Genomic DNA, 18,716 nt, shown 5'->3' on the forward strand with positions numbered 1-18,716 from the left:
AGCTTTTTGCCTTCTTAAAATATGCTTCGGGATTCTTTAAGTCAGAGAACCGTTGCAACCAGCGCTATAAAAATCAGATCCCCCTTTGTAGTCTGTGGCATCTTTCCTAAGAAAAAGGGGGGAAAGGGAAAATGCTGCTTAATATTAACCAGTTGATTAAATAAAACCAGGTCTCAGTTCCTATATGGAGTAGGAAATAATTTCCACTGTCTTTACATTGGAGTGGGAGAGTTCAAGGTGGATTTCCGAGTAAGACTTTGTGGATGGAGACACTGCTAAAATTTTGGGGCCATTTTCATTAGTCATTTAGAGCAGTATTTCTCAACCTCCGCAATTTTATGATATGTGGACTTCACACCCCTGCGTCCACAGCCAGAATTCTCCAAACGCTGATCTGGAGCGTTTTATAACATTAACCAGGCACCGTGGTGCTGAAAGAAAGCCCGCCCTTATTGCTGTTAACCGTATATCAGCACCGTGGTTGAAAGGTTCGGAAGGATCTCAGACCATTGTACCAGATAGGATTAATTTTGAATGGTCCAGGATTTTACCACAAATCATGCTACCTGCCCTCAATTCAGATCACACTCTGGGGGAAGACACAGTTTTTCTTGTGGCAAATTAACACCAAACCTCTCCTTAAGGAAATGATGAAAAACATAAATCATAATGCATGGCTGTTTGTGTAAACTCCTGTGCATTTCCTTTTCAACATCAGAAGGAGAAAAAACTTTTGGTGACTGTAGACATTAGTAATTGGGGTGATTTGCAGGCACTTTAACCCGAAGGAGAACTTTCTACAGTACTCTTTGCTTTAAGTTTCCCATTAGAGTTACAACTTATACATTCATTCAAACAAAATAAATACAAATAAGTACATTTTCCAGTAATTCCTCCAAGTATCTCTGACTACACAGTAAACTCAAAATCCAGAAATATAAGAATCTGTTTGTTCACTAGGTAGTCCAGGAGCAATTTCCTCTTAATTTTCCCACTAGGAGATGCAAACAAAAAGTTTTTATGATAAATTCTGGACTGAGCAGCTGCTAACTTAATAAAGTTGGTTTTGCCACTTTTAAGCAAGAATTACATTATTTAAATTTTAAATAAATAAAAAAATAAAAAAAAAAGGCAAAAGAAGTGGGACAGATTACATCAGGGCTTCTTAGTGGAGGGTTGTGGACTTTTCCCCTCTCCTCTCTGTGTTTTCAGGATGCTAAAGTTTTCCCTTTGTTATCTGCCACAACTCCAACAATTCCTGTTCTGTTTTGCTGCTTGGAAAAACGCCTGGGTTTCTCCTGGTCAGTCAAACTCAGCCTTTCCTTGCGGGAACTTGATCTATCATGAAACAGGTGGTTGCTACAGCTGCAGCCCTAGACAAAACCACAAAGAAAACCATCCCAGTTGAACTTCATGGACCTTTCTTCCAAAGCAACCTTTATCAGCAAAAGGTTTTGTAAGCTTAGCTCTAGAATACAAATGGTATAAATCCTAACTTTTCAGTTGTACCCATTTGAGGACTGGATCTGTGTTGACAACAACCTGACACCAAAATTTAGCAGCCAATATAGCTGGAGGATTCTCGTGGCCCCAAAGCACCCCCAAGTCCTCGGGCAGAATTGCCCCTTGGCCACCTCTGATGAAAATCAAAGAAGGCTCTCTTCAATTTGAAAAAACTAATCCTTGGGGATGTAATATCGAGGCTAAGTCTGTTAGCTTGACATTCTTCTCTCCTGAATTCTTGAGCTTCTACATTTTGTGGTGACTTTTGAGAGTTATGAATTAGTGCAGGAAGGAAGCAGTGACCAGCACAGATCTAGGCTCTGTAACATCTGCTACAGTGGTTTCATATATATTCTTTATTACTGGGACCCTTCCCCTCTTCCCTGCCCTTTCCCTCCCTCCTTGATTTCTCTTGTTCTTCTTGGCTGATAATCTTATTTTTCCACCACTAAACAACGAGAAAAAAGGGAGAAAGAAAACATTCTAGAACTCAATTTCTTCATCCCTGAAGGTTGTTGACATTGGAGTTAAATTGTGACTCAGTGGACCACTGAAAATGAACTTTTAAAATAACCCCTTTCCTAATTATTAAACCAAAAGAGGCAAACTGCTTAATGAATGACATGGAACACACTTCCACGCCCAATACTTCTGCTGCCTAATGGATGAAAGAATCTGGAGAAATAGGAAACCTTCCTTAGGAATCTCTCTTAGCTTCCAAAGTAGCAGCTTAATGGTATCAATGATAAACAAAGAATAAGTTTAATGTGTTTAACAGAAAAAAAAAATCTGGTGCATTTGAGTAAGCCAATTAGATTCAGTGGCCTTTTCCTCTCCCTCTCTGTCCCCCCCTTCCTCTCTTACACACATATATACAGATGCTACATACACACATGTGTATGTAGCACATGTAGCACTTTCTAAAAAAGTAGAAAAATAGGCACACATAACTAAAACAGAATAATAGTAATTAGCCTGAACCTGCAAAGAGGGAGTCAGGAAAGCTAAGGTCCAGAAAGAGCTAAGGCTGGCAACTAATGCCAAACATAGCAAAAAATAAAAACAAAAATAAATCCCTTATTTCAATATTGTAAAGAATATTGTTTGCAATATTGAAAGGAACAAAAGGAAAGTCAAAGAAAGACAGATCCACTAATGGGAGCAGATGGCAAGAAGTGACAGGGAGCAGGGAGAAAGTTTTGAAGTTGATTCTGCCTCTGGCTTTCCCCAAAGTACCTCCCAGTACTGTTGAGAGAATAAAGCATGAGAGGAAATACGATTTCTTTCCTTTGAGAAAGGCTGGAATATAAATGCATTTTGTTTTATTGGAGTTATTGATGAAGTATTGATCAAAATGTGTAAACCTTCCTAAATATGAAATAATGCAAATTACTTCCAGAGATCTCAGGACTGGAATATTGGAATATGAGTGAGCTCTATGGCTCAGTTAGGATTGATCTAAATCCTATTGAGAAAGGGGATTTTAATTCATGCAAGCATTCCTACATCCTCAGCAACTTAAAGGTGTATGGACTTAATGTTCAGAATTCCACAGCCAATTGTCATACACACATCTTAAAGTTGCCAAGGTTGAGAAACACTTTTTAGAGCCAACTCCAATTCTGTTTAGAGAGTTTTCTTTTTATCATAATGGCACTCCGTTCAATATTTGACTACATTATATTATTTATATTATGTACATTGTTAACTGTTGAATTAAGCATGGCCTTGATTTTACTATTAAAGTTTTAATCATATTATGTTACTAATTCATTTTTAAAAATCATTATTTTGAGACAGGATTAAACTGGGAAACTCAAAATCATATGTAAGGGATTACTCCCATTAAATTCTCATTGGATTTGTTAAAATTACAACCTTAAAACTGCAGCCTTTTAAGCACAGTTGTATGCAATTTATCCCAGTAAATCTTTCTTAGCTTTTGAATACATACATAAAATTGTGCTGATAATATAAATGTATGGAAGGAATTATTAATTATTAATTACTTACCAAAGTTTTGGACTTGCCTGTAGAAAGTGCACCTTTTATAATAAATGTGGATTAAATGTTAAACAATAGTTATTTCTGCCCCCGAGATGACTGTTGTTAATTTGTGCATCTCGAAGATGTGCAATTCTTTGCATTTCTATTTAGAAGCATGTTCTTTGTATTTGGTCTTTGTATTTCTGGTTTATAGCCAAATATATACAATATCTATAGGATTTTAGCCTTAATTTAACTAAATCCGCAGCTCGAGAGTATTATAAAGAATGATATGAAAAATACCACCTTCCTGTTACTGGGCCATCTCCTGTGGGTTGCATTAAAGTCAAACTATCTAAACTGACTTTTTTTTCCTCTTATATGTTAAGTGTTAGTTAGTGTCTAGAAGGAAGAAGAGAGAAGGGGCAAGCTTCATTTTAATTAAGGTGCTTAGCATTTGAGCATTCTAGGAAAAAGACGTGGGGGTGGGGGTGGGGCGCGGCCAAACTCTTACATTTCTCCCTGAAGAATCCAGTCCTTGAAGGAGCTCCATCCTAAGCACTACCTTATTCCCAGGGCTGATGTTCTGGGCCCTTTTGTCATGACACTTCCTTTCTCTTTAGGTGGCTATCCTTCCATCTTGCCTATATACTAGGCAGCAGAGCAGAGGGCAGTTTTCCCCACTGGTTTTATGCCACTGTTTAAGGTTTCTGAAGAGGAACCTTCCTATTTCTGAGATTTTCCGAAACAGGCTGATTTGGGATAGGCTGATCCTCCAAGAGAGCCAAATCCCGGGCTTCCTAGGTTTGGGATGGGACGTTGAACCCAACTCTCCTCAAAACTTCCCAAAAACACAGGTTGAGAAATGACGATTGAATGGTTGACAAGTCTCCAGCCCGAGCAAATGGAACCTCCTGGACTGCGCGTCTCGCTGCGAAGGAGATTCCTGTGACCCCGCAATTCTCAGGAGCTCTCGGGCCTGACTTTGGCCCCCTCCCCCCCTTTCCTGGAATTCAGCAAGGGTCGCTGAGCTGTCCCTGGTTTTTATCCGCCAGGCGGAACTGAGAGACTCCCAGGAATAGCCCTTCGGAGGAGTCCCTCGCAGGTCATTCCCAAAAACGGACCATCTCTTCGAAAGGAGACCGGCGATGCATTAGCATTAAAGTGGGGGGAGGGTTAAGATTAAAACCGACTTCAGGTTGGTTGAATGGAGTATATTCTCGCCTGCGATTATCCGCCGTTCAGACTACAATACTCAGGTATTAGGAGGAACTCTGCGGAAAATGATTAAATGCTGCTTGAAAGTTTCGAGGTTTAAACTGCTTTGGTTCCGATGAGTTTAAGGCCCACGAATCTGAAACTATTTTAAGCGGTAAGCAGATAGCAATGGGTTTCCAGACGAGAGGACCGTCCCCGCTTTCCTATTTGCACTTTTTATTCCGCCTTTTTTCCTTTCAAAATTTGCCAGCTGTAAAGTAGTGATTTTCATGGAGTCACTTGAATTCCCGCTGACAGAAAACCCCACTCATTATTTTATAACAGGCATTCAGTACTATTAGGCGCGTCTTAATAGCTCCTAATACGCCAGGAGTGGAGACAATGGGATAACAAAGCTTATACAAGGAGGAAAGGAAGGAAAAAATAATTCAGATCACCTTGTAATGGGAAGAAGTTACTGTCTTAAAACAGTTGCCTCTATTTTGACAGCGACGATAAGGCCAGGCCAGAGAGAAATTTTTCTAGGCTTTTATTTTTTTATTATTTCATTATAAAGGGGGAATTTTATAATGAAATCCTTTTTTGTATGAGACGTGAACATAGACAACTAAATGCCAAGGGAAATAGCTTTGCTTTCTGCCTGGTAGAATACTTTTCGAATTGCAGAGTTTTAAGGGTCCTTCCCAATCACGGGGGTCCCCGCCAGCAGCCAGAAGAGATTCTGCCCAGATTGGAGATCGAGGCCTAGCGAAGCAGGGGTACCTCGTATGCGAGGTGTAGGACTAAATGCCAACCGCAATACTGAAAGTACTCGGATGCGCTCAATCTGCAAACTGCTTTGATTTGCTGTTTAGGACGGCTGTGTGCGGGTTTTTTTTTTTTGCTTTTTTCCGCTCGCTGTGGAAACTAAAGGAATTCTCACCATTTCCCCTCTCTGCAATGTTTATCTGGGACGAAAATCTCCCGCTCGAGTTGCTGCCTAAATATATTTTACCTGGTAGAAAGTCATGTAACTAGGGAATTCGGTCAGAGAGAAATACAGAAATACATTTTAAAAAATGGAATTCAAATACAACCACTTATCCTACGTTAGATAGATTCTAATAGAAAGAAGAGGTTCTGGAGACCGGACGTCTCTGTGTTGAACTTAAGCGAACTTGGAAATATACTTATTAAATCATAATCATTCTTATTTTCGAGTAACGTGTCATTAGCCCAATTTGGCAATGTGGAGAAATCACACACATGCGCCCAATGACAAAAATTCTAAACTGAACAGCTTAGGAGAAAGCTCCACAGGCTCACTTCTGCAGAGACCGGTGGATAAAGTTGCTTTTAAGCCGCTGATTCCATCAATTTAAATCTATTGTTTTGGGGGCCAGGCTCTCTTGAGCTGCAGGCACTTGGCTTCACTGGTGGGATTACAACAGTGAATGTGGCTAAAGGATTTCAGCTTTAGATTTCATCCAGACTTAATGAGTCTTGCAACTCTTAAAAATCCCGCTACAATTACTGCGAAATAATATCAAAGCGAGCCAATCTAATACATTCTGCCGCTTAAACTCAAAGAACAAATTTGTCAGCAGACAAAATTTATCGGAGCAGTTGCCTATCTTTAAACAATCCATTTCATTCTCTGAATTGTTTTTGATGAGGAAGGTTCAGCTTTACATTTGAACAGCTGACTTTTAATTTAATGCAATAGCGAAGCAAGATATAAATCATGGTTTTGTAATGTTTTGAAATATTTTGCTTTCCGGAATGAGACAGTACTTTCAATAGACAAAAAACACCAAGAGAAGGAACACATTTCAGATTCATCCGGAGAAAACCTTGAACCAAGAAGAGGAGCCACAAATCAAAGTGCGTTCTTTTTCTTAAGAAAACGATTTGCATCTCATACAATTCGACCATGTTTTTCTTCTCGTAGAAAAAAAATAAAAAGATTTCTGAACTGGCATATGCAAGGCCCAGTTTTGTTATTGATTTGTTATTCAAATCAAAGAAATTTGTAGATTTTGGACATGCTAATGAATATTAGCTGAAGTTGCTCACAGGGGAAACATTCCTTAAACAGATAGTGAAGTCAACCCGCCCCCCACTGTTGAAAAATCTTGTTCGTTAATTAATTAAAGTGCCCTGGAACCCTCCTTATTCCTGCCGGATTTCTCTCCCGTTTCTATTATTTGGACTTTCGGTCCGAAACCGACTCGATGGAGAAAGACTTTAGTTTTATCAAAATTTGTTCTGATGCCGCTGTTTCTCGTTTCAGACTTCAAATATATCTTCGTAACTATAGTTTTTCAGGAAAAAGTAGTTCGGTATGTTTTTAAAAAGCAAGGTCTTCTTTCTCCTCCTCACCCCCACGTTTCTTTGTAGACGGCTCCCATGTTACTAAAAGGAAGAGAGAGAAAGAGAGAGACGCACAGAGTTCATGGTTCTGCATGAGCTTGTTTCATTAGGAGGCGCCGCGCAGCCCCATCTCCAGACCGCGGGTGCCTGCCACGCAACCCTTGCAAATCCAGGGAACAAAGGCTTAGTTCCTCTGTTCTAAAGGCGCAACCGGTTTAGGCAAGCCGTTTGATCTTCTCCGTCTGGATTAGCATTTTCCAAACAAAATTAGCAAAGCCGCAACCCGCAAACTTGTTAAAAGTCATGTAGAAGATTAACGGCTGCAACAGCTGAACGTTTAGACGCCCGTTCCTCTCAAAGCAACCATTTGAAGCCCATTTATTTCTTCTAATGATTTAACACAGACTTGCACCTCCGCAGAAGCGGGTGGGGAATCCTCGTTGGGTTAGGACTTCAAAACCATCTTAACAGTGGAGTTGGGCGCGGCCTGCCAGCCTGGGCTCTGCTGAAGCGCACGTGTTGATTCCCTTTGGGGAAAAGCAAAGATCCCCACCGCAACCGGAGTGAACCCAAACCCTCAGGGGAAACGCCTCGCCATTGGGCTTTCCGTGACTTAAGGGAAGGAGCATGGCGGACTGAGGACGAAGAAGGAAAGGAAGGACCCTCCCGGAGCTTCCCCGCTTCTGCCTGGGAATGGCAGGAGAGACGGAGCGCTTTGCATGCTGGGAGATGCGAGGGAGCCGGCGCAGGACTGCAGCGGGAATGCCCCGCGAGCGCGCTTCCTGCTCACTGCTACGGGAACCCCCTTTAGCTGTTTTGAATCCCGTGGTCAACATTTATGGATTTTCCTGTCCTTGTGACCTACACCACAGCCGCCTCCCCTCCTTCCGGGATGGGCCAGGTCGTATTCCCTTGGTTGGTTTCCGAACAGTTTTATATTCCGCCCTAATCACCAGTTTGTGGACAGTTTGCAATCAAGAGTTTGCAATTAAACTCAAAAATGCGGTTCCAAGAATTCTGGTTAAAATAGATAAAGTTAAAAAGGAGTTTTTAAAAAATGCAAATAAAACCGAAATAAATAAGAATGGAACCCACAAATTACCTCGACATTGGTCTGAAACAATTACCAGTACCTAGCAGAGACAAAAGTTCAAAGAACAAAAGTTCAAAAGGCCAGGCTGGTTAGGTGAAGATGATTAAGCCTGGTGCAGCATCAGGGTAAAGATGTGAGCAAAAAGAAGAATGTTGTTACTCCATTATGGAATTGCTAATATCAGTTAAAAGTATATATGTGTGTTGAGGTTGTGAATCTAGAAACTGAGATTATATTTTTAAAAATGTCCATGTTTGTGGGTAGAATTGCATTATTGTAATGACACCGTTTACCTCTCGTGATTGTGGGCCACAATCATACTTCCAGCTGGGTGAATTGCCTACTGGTTCTGCTTCATTGAACCAGATGTAAATCTGGCTCCAGAAGGATTTTTTTCAACATGCTAACAGTTTGGTGATGTGCAGTATTTCATGTTTCAAATATAACAATAAGAATGAAACAACAGTAGCTGAATTATGGGAATCCAATTAGATTGGCAGACAATGGAAAAAAGATTGCTTTGTACACAGCTTAATAGAATGGCACTGAACAGCAATTCTGTTGCAGAAGCAGGACATCAGAAGAAAGGAATATCATAGGCAGAATACAAAGAATTGAAATTAACAAAAGGTATAATTGGGTTACTGCTCAAACCAAGCAACTGTGCAACTGTTCCAAATCACAGCAGTGTCATTATTTTGGGGCTGGATGACTTGCATAGTAGACAGGCTGAGTTTCCACATGCTTCAACAAAAGAAGGTAGGAGGCTGATTTCTGGTGTCTTTCAGTTCACAAAAGGAAGCTTACTTCTGAATGTTTTCCAAGGGTGGAGATAGAATCTGGATATGTCTTCCAGATGAAAATATCAAAGTAAAAGGGAAATTCTTTCAGAAATGCTATAGAACTGCAGTGTTTTGAATCAGTCCACCCATTTTGTTTCTTATATATAAGGACATAATTTCAGAATATAGGTCACAATTCAGGTATTCTTAAGAAACCAGAGTGAATTAATGGTCTTGATTCTTCAGACAATACTTGTGGCAAGTGCTTTGCTTGGGGAAAAGACTGGGATTTACGCTATCCAGATGATGGCTAACTGTGATATTTCCAAAAGCCAGAAGAACTAGGCTTTTTTTTAATTTAACACATGCATTACTGAGAGATTTTGGCAGATTGTTTATTAAGAATGTAATTGTTCTGTAGGGTGGTTTCCCAGAATCAAGTGAACTACCGACATTTGTACTTTTATGGAAAACTGTGAGGGAAGGATTAGGGGAAGGGTGGCATATGGTAGCAGAGAATCCTGTGAAGGGAAAAAGGCAGAAAAGATGAACAACAAATTACTTTACATTGAGACATCAAATTTTGTGATCATCCTGTTTTTGTCTGAAGTTGGAGTTTATAAGGACAAAAAGACAAACTTGTAGAAGGAACACAATGAATCTACTCAAGCAGTCACACTTTGAGCAAAGAGACTAAACCTTCCTGACTGCTGTTGCTTTTCCTGTACCCCAGAGCTAACTGAGGCCTATGGTGGGTTTCCTTTTCGTGGGCTTGTAGATACCTGGAAATTCTCAGAAGGTGTACCTCATTTGAAACTGCATTTAGTCAGGTTCTGTTGGCCAAGTTGAAGGAGACATGTGTATTATGTGAAATTATCCCTTAAATAACAGTTGAATTCCAACATGTGAAGGCAAAAGGAGAAGGGGGTGACAGAAGATGAGATGGTTAGATAGTGCCATCCATGCAATGGACATGAATTTGGGCAAACTTCAGGAGACAGTGGAGGTCATGGGGGTACTGGGGTGCAATAGTCTATGGGGATGCAAAAAGTCGGACACAATTTAGCAACTGAACAACAGGAATCACAGATTTGATGTTCTAGAAGAAAAGACCACCTAGCCTGATTATGCACAATAGAGGGGACTTTCTCACCTAGCAAATCCCACCATTCTCTGTTTTACACACATTCTCTGTTGAGGCAAATTGGTTTTTAGCCATAACTTGAGATATTGTCATCTATGCCTTGATTGAAGCTTCTTGATTTTTTCCCCCCAGGTTTGGGAGATGCCTGGGGCCAGCCAAACAGATTAGGCCCTTTGGATAACATTGCAAAGGAGCTGGGTTCACATTTACTTCAGGTAAAATCTTTGGGATGTCTTCTCTGGTAAACAATGGCTTCTAAAGGCTTAAACGGGTTTTCCCCATATTTGGCATTTGATGCATTGCAATGTAAAAAGGAGCATGACAAGTTTTCTGCCACTGAACTATGGTAATTCCACTATTTTTCAAGCAACTTTTTTTTAGTCTTCTTTAAAAAATATTTTAAAAATACACATCTCAACAAAGATACAAAAATATTTGTTTGAGAATATGGAGCAGCACTGTCAGTCAGAATAGAGTAATGCTTTGATAAGATAAAATTTTAATTTGTACTTTCAGGAATTGAAGCATTCAAAGCAAATATTCTGCTACTGGATTAGACTCCTCTAAAATTGCTTCCAAATACCCATTTTTGGGATTGGAATGGAATATTATGGAATATCATTTTAATGCTTTAAAGCAGTTTTAATTTTTTAAAGTTGATTTTATTTGAATTTTTTTATTTGAATTGGTATTTTAAACTAGAAAGTTATCTTAATTTTACTGATTATTTTTTAAATCCCATTTGTGAGGCCTCAAACAAGCATTTTGAAATAGTTCAAAAGAGTATTTTATACCCATGTCTATAGTTTTAATTTTCAAATGATTTCCATGTTATATTTTTGGAAATTATAATTTCATACTTGAATAAAATTTTCTAGGTATTTTAATTTTATGTACAATTTTCCAAGGATCCATTTTTCAAAGAATCCCCCATTTATAAAGACTTTGATTTAAAAGACAAAGTCAAAAGAACATAAAAATTCCCTCAAGCTAAAATAAAATTTGTAAGATATGAAAAAAATCTTCTAGCCAATTAATTAGGATTTTTATCTCTTGAGAATACCATAATAGGACTTGTGTGAAGAAATATTTTAAACTTTTATCATCTTGATACAGTTAATTTAATTGCTGCCTATGCAAAATTATCATACCTAAAAAGAGAATGCTTTAGATATGATTTTTATAATGAGTATATGGTAGACTTTATCAGGCCAATATGGGTAATATTTTTTAATATATGTTCTTCTGTAGGGGGAAATTAAAAACTTCTCACAAGGAACTTGACTGTAAATTGTAAGTGGTAAGCGTTTGCTCTATTTCTTTTTCTTTTACAGACTCTGGATGGGTTTGTTTTTGTGGTAGCGTCTGATGGCAAAATAATGTATATCTCAGAAACAGCTTCTGTTCATCTAGGTTTATCCCAGGTAGGAATAAATTTCTGTCCCTTTGTTGAATGCTGATGTTGGAAAGGCATCTAATATTATCTTGCCAGAAATATACAGTATCCTGCCTTGCTTGATTTTAGGCATTTTTTTTTCTAAACAAGCAAAATTATAGGAGGACATTGCCAATCTGGTGCTATTGACAAGTAATTAAACAAATCAGTTATCAGCCACCAGCCGAAAAAAGAACTTAAGAACAGCCCTGGTTAAAATGGAGTATCCATTAATTGTTAACTGATAAAGTGCTTATAATTTGTTTCTCATCTAACCTGCATCTGTATAACCAAACTTTCCCCTAGTTCTCACATCCCCATCCAATTTAAATCCTGCATCAGTCTAGACCAGTGTTTATCAACCTTGCAATTTTAAGATGCGTGAACTTCAGCTCCTCAGCCAACAAATTGCCAAGGTTGGGAAATGAGCTGCCTTTTAATAAAATGTGTTAGTCAGCAAAAGTACTACCAGGCTCCTTTTGTCTTTCTGCCATTGTAGACCAACATGGCACTCCTCCTAAAATTTAGCCACTTTTATAGCTCACAATTAAAACATGCAGCCCAACCAAAATCCTGCCTAATGGGTTCAGAATATCCTTTAGTGAGATAGATGATATAAAGTGGGTAGCTGGAACAATCTCATTTTTGTAGATCTCTCTAGCATTGTATTTCTGTTCTGGGAATAAAGAGAGAGCATCAATGCAACTATTTTCCAGGTTTGAACCTCATACAAAGTCCAGATTAAAGTAACAAGGTAACAAGTATCCATCTAATCTGGATATACCTGGATTTGGAATTGCAGAATGTTGTTTATGTGGTTCAATATGTCTTGTGAAGATGGCATAGTCACCAGTATAGAGAAACTACTTCATAGTTTTTTGTAACTTACATCTATTGCTGGGAGACTTGCAAACAACTTTTATGTTCTTTAGCATTAACAAATCAAAACTAAATGTATGATAATGATGGTTGGCTGGATTTAGAGGTAAACAATGTAGGATCTATCAGGTGTGATTCACAACAATACCAACTAGCATAGTTAGTTGTAACAACTGGCAGATGTAATTCATTAACAACAATTGAATGGACACTGTTTTTCTAAACCAGAATGGATGGGGGGAGTACTTGAAGAACCATTGCATTTTTATATGTAACATTTGAGTCTAGGATTCTTTGCTATTTTCCCCCCTGATATTGGCAATAAAAATATCTTATTGGGCTGCTTCTTGAATCTCTGGCTGCAAGTTTTCTAGTATAAATACCAGTCTTAGTGAAACTGTGTAGAGTATACACAATTTTCAAACCATGTCTTATATCCAGAACTGAATGAGTATAGCTAATTTGAAATGCTTAGATCCTGCTAATTAGCTATAAAGAAATATGAAAAAGCTGATATGCTGTTTAAACTAATTTCCCTTGTGAAGAATGGGAAAATAAAAATAATAGCTGTATGAAAAATGACTGTAGAGATTCTTAACATTAAAAAAGATATTACCAATGTAGATATATACCATAATCTTCAGGCCAGCTTTTGTGCAATTAGTTAGAACTTTAGAACTGCAATAGTTAGATTTAAGTAGGCCATACAGTTTTTGGTCAACAGTTGTTTCTGTTTTACACATTAGAAAAGATCTAGTAAATTATATGTAAATCATACATATAATTTGTAAGGATTTCTGAAGTATCATATTAAATGATAGAACTTTCAGTCATTCTGATTTTGTTAACTGTTTTTGTGGCAGGTAGAACTAACTGGCAATAGCATTTATGAATATATACATCCCTCAGATCATGATGAAATGACAGCCATTTTAACAGCTCACCAACCACTTCATCCCCATCTTTTACAAGGTATTTTATGAATTACTTAAATGTTTAAATAAGAAGATGGTAAAATATCAAGCTGAGTTTTGTGCTTTCATGCTAAAATCTTGGTTTATAGCCAAGGTCTATACCAGGGGTGGCAACTGTGGCCCTTTTACAACCTGTGGACTTCAACTCCCAGAATTCCTGAGACAGCTTGGCTGTCTTGACAGCTTGGCTGTCTCAGGAATTCTGGGAGTTGAAGTCCACAGGTTGTAAAAGGGCCACAGTTGCCCACCCCTGGTCTATACTATAATAGCATCTTTCTTCTTCTGCCAAAATTTGACAATATTTGCCTAAAACTGATACCATTTGTAAGTTTGTATCCAAATTTACTTTAATACTTAAGTGCAATTTTAGAATTATAAACTACAAATATCCAATAATAAAGATTCTGTTCTGTAGAACAATTATTTTACAGGATATGAAATTACAAAAAGGGCCACAGAGAAAAATGTATGAAAACACATAAACACACAAAAGACGGAAGAGAGCAAGAAAGATTGATTTCATTCCACCATCTCAGGGATGAGTTTGTGGTCCTTAAAGGCACAAATGTAATTTCAAAGAAGTGTGTATATAATCTTGTTTAATAGTCATGTGCAATCTGAGTGAATAAACACAATTCATTACAAAAAAAAGCCAATGCCTCTTTTTTATATACTATGAAATATAACAGAACAGATCCTTTACATATATACAGACATTTCATTTTAGAATTGTTTTTGCAGTTAGACACGTCTTCAAATCTCCAAAAACCGGAAAGAGATAATTGAAGAGACACACTTGATAAAAACAAATAATTTATTTAAAAAATTATGTCAATGACAGATGTGTGTTTTGTCACTCTATATTGCTGTGCCATTTTTGTTACTTGGGATCTTGTTTCAGACTCGATATGTAAATAAATATCTGACAGATATTAAAATTACTTTCCTGGATTATATAGTCTTCAGATAAAACACAAATCTTCAATTTGATCTGTATATTTGAATCAAGTTGACAAAAAGAGGTATGGATAGAAATATATCTGCTGTTATTCTAACTTTATATCTGAGTATAGCATGAAGTTTAAATAAGATTGGAACCCTCCTAATTTATAAGTGGGGCTTATGGCCAATGTACTGTATATATGTGTATCAAGAAGGAAGGGATGGCAAAAGTATTATCTATGGCTATACCTTGCAGAAACTATCCTGTTGAATCAACAGCATGATATATATCTGGTGAGATATTGTTATTTTAGAACTATGTAATCTATAGATAATTTTTATTTTATTTTTTTACCCTGTTCCTTAACAGTATACAGTGTTTGATTAAAATAACTATTGAAATATAAGACAAATTACAATTGAAAACATTTTAATATTTAAAATCCTAGCACATAACATACACAAACATACAAATACACAGAGAGATATTGCCAAGAGCAACGGTCTGTTTGAAGAGGGGGATTTTTAACAGATGTAGGTATTTCTCTTATACCTAGCTTAAAGGCCCATCCATGAGAAATTAGTCCTCTTCTGAAGTTAGATGGATAATATGGGTGATTATACCATTATATTGCCATTTTCTTTTTTCTGATGCTATTGGTATTTTCTTTTGTGTGTCTTATGAAATCATTTTATTTTGGGATAATTTATCATTTCTATTTTTAATCATATAATTGTGCATTGCTGCTTGCTTGTTCTGAGTAGGCAACATGGGAGCCGAATGAAAGGACTACTTTTTACATGATACATGAGGTTTTCCCCAGGAGACGGTAAAAAATCAAGACGATAGACACAATACACTTTGCCTTATGTATGGTTACCCCTGCATGGATGTATTTTAAAACTTTTTTCCATTCACGTATTCAGTAGAATGGTCCTGGAAGACATGCACGACTCTAATGTACAGAACCCAAATATTTTGAACTAATTTCTCTTTCTTAGTGTTGAAGTTGTGAACATGGGGTCTTATTTTGAGGAGAAATGCTATGAAGCAAACAATCACAGAGAAATAGCCTATTTTTGTACACAATACCTAAGGTAGGGAAGGGAGGGACTTGGGATAGTCTTCAATTATACAGCTGCAGAATATAGGATATACTGGATTTGATTTCAAGTTAAGCTACTAAAATGTATCTCTGCATTCATATTTATTTGATAATGATATCAGCATTATATCCCAAGATAAAGGTAAGGTATAATTGAAATCTTATATGTGGTTACAAGCATCAGTTAAAAGCATTGGAACTATTTTTCAGCAAATCTTCATAGGATTTGTGAATTATCCAGACAACCAAGAATATCTATTTATTATTCGTCATGGAATGTGATACTTTCTACATCTGTACCAAGAATATTTAATTTGGAAGCGTATTTCCTGAAATATTTACTTCTTTCTTTCTCTTGCATATTCATGCATTACTGAAAATCATAATTTTAAGTGATTTTTAACATTATAAGGCCAATAATTAAATTTAATAGCATTTAATTTTGTTGAAATATTAGAATTTAAAATGTTAAAGTATCTTTAAAGTAAAACAGAGTTATTTTATTATGATTTTCCTTATTAATTAAAAATTTTAAATATATATGTTTAAGAATGGTAAGAAAATATTTTCAAATACATGAAAAGTGCCCAAGGGAGAAACTTAAGAAACTTAAATGTTTGTATTTTAATTTTTTATATTTCATCTCCAGAATATGAAATAGAGAGATCTTTTTTCCTGCGAATGAAGTGTGTCTTGGCCAAGCGAAATGCAGGATTAACAAGCAGTGGTTATAAGGTAAAGCACAGTTTCTTGCTGTCATCAGAATAGTTAATTTCATACATTTATCTACATCAAAAAAAAAAGGTGGGTCAGGGGAGGCTGAGTTAAAACAATTTGAGGTAGTAATATCGTGAAACAAAATCTACTGTGAAATTCTCCCCCATTCTGATTATAGTTGGGGGATTAAAATATTTCTGCAATCAGAAATTCTCTCTGTACTTTACCTTGATGATATATAGGTTTTAGCCTCCTCGCTTTCAATTTTTCTTTCTCTCCTTTTATTTTCAGATACTCACACTGGCTTTTTTCTTTGTTCGGTCTATTTCTAACTGGAATTGTTTGGTTTTGGTACTTACTGTACCTCCTTTGTTGGTAATTATCTGTTATTAATATCTTCTTCACCAGAACTCCAATTACTCTTTTTTTCTGACTTCTTCTGCCATAGAATTCTACCTATCATTGCCTTGAACACTTAGGCTGAGAAAAGCATTCAATTGTACTTAAGATCTAATTTCCATTAGAACCAAGAATTCCAGCATGACATGGTTATTTTTCTCCAGGATTTTGGCTGATTCCTCTATAAGGGCATATCCACAGTTAAACTGCTCCTGTCCTGCTCATGCTGGCTTGGTTCTTAAATTGGTTTAAGAAAGCCTTCTCAGTTTTGGATATTGGCTTGCAGGGTGTTTGGGCCAAATTGTGTGTTACCATATCGTCCCATTGGCAGTTTCTTTCCTTTCAGTTAGTGGATTTTTCTGGATAGATAGATAGATAGATAGATACAAATTCAAATACTTTATTGTTTAGACTAATGAATAAAAATATAATATAAAAGTATTGATGAAGTAATTAGGTCATATTATCCCCAGCAGTTGACCTAAATCTGATATAAATAGGAAGCTCTTAATTGAATGGCTTTAGCTATAAATGTGGCAGTCTTTCTTACTACCCTGCACGCATATGTATACAAATGTTTAGATATAAATTTAAAGCATAAAAATGGTGACATATGAAGACATAGCAACAAGCTTCAACATAAACAGTTTTCCTAGATCTTTCCTAGGTTTTGCTATAGCTGCTGTTATAGGAAGTCTTTCTCATAAGCACATTTGTTTCTCTGGCATACAAAATATTCCAGGTTCAAAATGTGGCAGAAACATTTAGATTTGTTTTAGTTTCCTAAAACAAATGGGTGCTTGGCTTGCTAGGCTTCCTTCTTTACTTCCCTTGACTGGAAACAGAGTAGGAATATAAATAACCCCCAACGAAAGAAAAATTGTAATACCTCCTCCCGCCACAACATTCCTGCTAGAATTCAAAGCATTTTTCATATCAAGGAAGTATTATGCATATCATGCTAATGGGAAAAATCTGCTATAGCAACAGACTGTCATTCAGGGAAAGCTGGGAAAGTGTGGTTGTTCCTGCCTTTGCAAAGTAGTCAAATTGCAAGGATTGGCCTGGAAGAAAGTGCTCACAGCAGCCAAACCAGGCAGCATTGCCTGAACCAACACTACTTAGAAAGTGGAAAGAGGAACACCTGTCTAATGATTGCATTAAGGGAAAGTGATGAGGAAGTATAGGGCAATGAGGTGTGTCCTTGCTCTCTAGAAATGGTTGTTAACTCTTATTTTTCACAGGGCAATTTGACAGAATAAAGCCCAAATTTTTCTAACTGATTATTATCAAGTCCAGATTAGTTGATCCTTTTATGCCTCCCTCCCTCCCTCCCTGTAGATGAAAGTTTTCAGTAGGATAATTCTGGAACACCAGGATGAACTCCATCATACCTATCATTTCATACCACTTTGCTCTTTGAAAGAATGCAATTTGTTTTTGGAAAGTATTATTTGTATTTTCTCATTGATTGGGCAGGTAATGGTGGACACTAACAACATTGCTATTATTCTTCCTCCATTTATTTAAGTTCTCTGCAGTGTTATCAAGTTCATTTACTTGGATTCCTAAGCAAGTGTTAATATTTTTGACATATGGCACAATTCTATTACATGTTCTATTAAGGAAAATATTTTTTCCAGTTAAATCATGGAAAATCTCACCAGGTTTCTGTTATACCTCTTGAATAATATGTGTCTTCCTGTACTCTGAAGCACCTTTTTCTTATTTCCTGTATTCTTAGTTATAAATAATGAAGGCCATGGAGTTTAGTTTTGAGTTATTATGATGTAATAAAATTATCATAGCAAAATTTCCATGTCCTTCAATATTGCACAAATCTATCTACCGTTCTTAATTGAATATAATATAATTCTTTATTGACCAAGTATGATTGGACACACAAGGAATTTGTCTTTGGCCCATAAGCTCGCAGTGTACATAAAAAATGCATTCATCAAGAATCATAAGATACAACAATTAGTGATAGTCATAAGATACTAAATAAGCAATCAAAATTATACTAGGAAATTAAATAAAACAATATAAATCGTAAAGATACAAGCAAAAAGGTAATAGTCATAAGTAGAAAGGAGATATGTAATAGGAAAGATGAGAAGAATAATAGTAATACAGTCTTAGTAAATAGTTTGACGGTGTTGTGGGAATTGGTTGTTTAGCAGAGT

At 36.8% G+C, this 18,716-nt stretch overlaps 1 protein-coding gene across 2 annotated transcripts in view; it reads left to right on the forward strand.

Moving 5' to 3' along the window:
- The window catches only part of SIM2 (SIM bHLH transcription factor 2), a 35,796-nt gene that overhangs the window by 3,829 nt on the left and 13,251 nt on the right, over nt 1–18,716 (forward strand). For both annotated transcript variants that reach the window (XM_034441382.2, XM_034441553.2), the window contains exons 2-5: nt 10,211–10,293; nt 11,413–11,502; nt 13,256–13,364; nt 16,064–16,149. In XM_034441382.2, the coding sequence (XP_034297273.2) occupies nt 10,211–10,293; nt 11,413–11,502; nt 13,256–13,364; nt 16,064–16,149 (368 nt within the window). The remainder of the gene's footprint in view (nt 1–10,210; nt 10,294–11,412; nt 11,503–13,255; nt 13,365–16,063; nt 16,150–18,716) is intronic.

This window comes from Pantherophis guttatus, chromosome 5 (genome assembly GCF_059756535.1).
Source record: "Pantherophis guttatus breed Tessera chromosome 5, ASM5975653v1, whole genome shotgun sequence".
NCBI lineage: Eukaryota > Metazoa > Chordata > Lepidosauria > Squamata > Colubridae > Pantherophis > Pantherophis guttatus.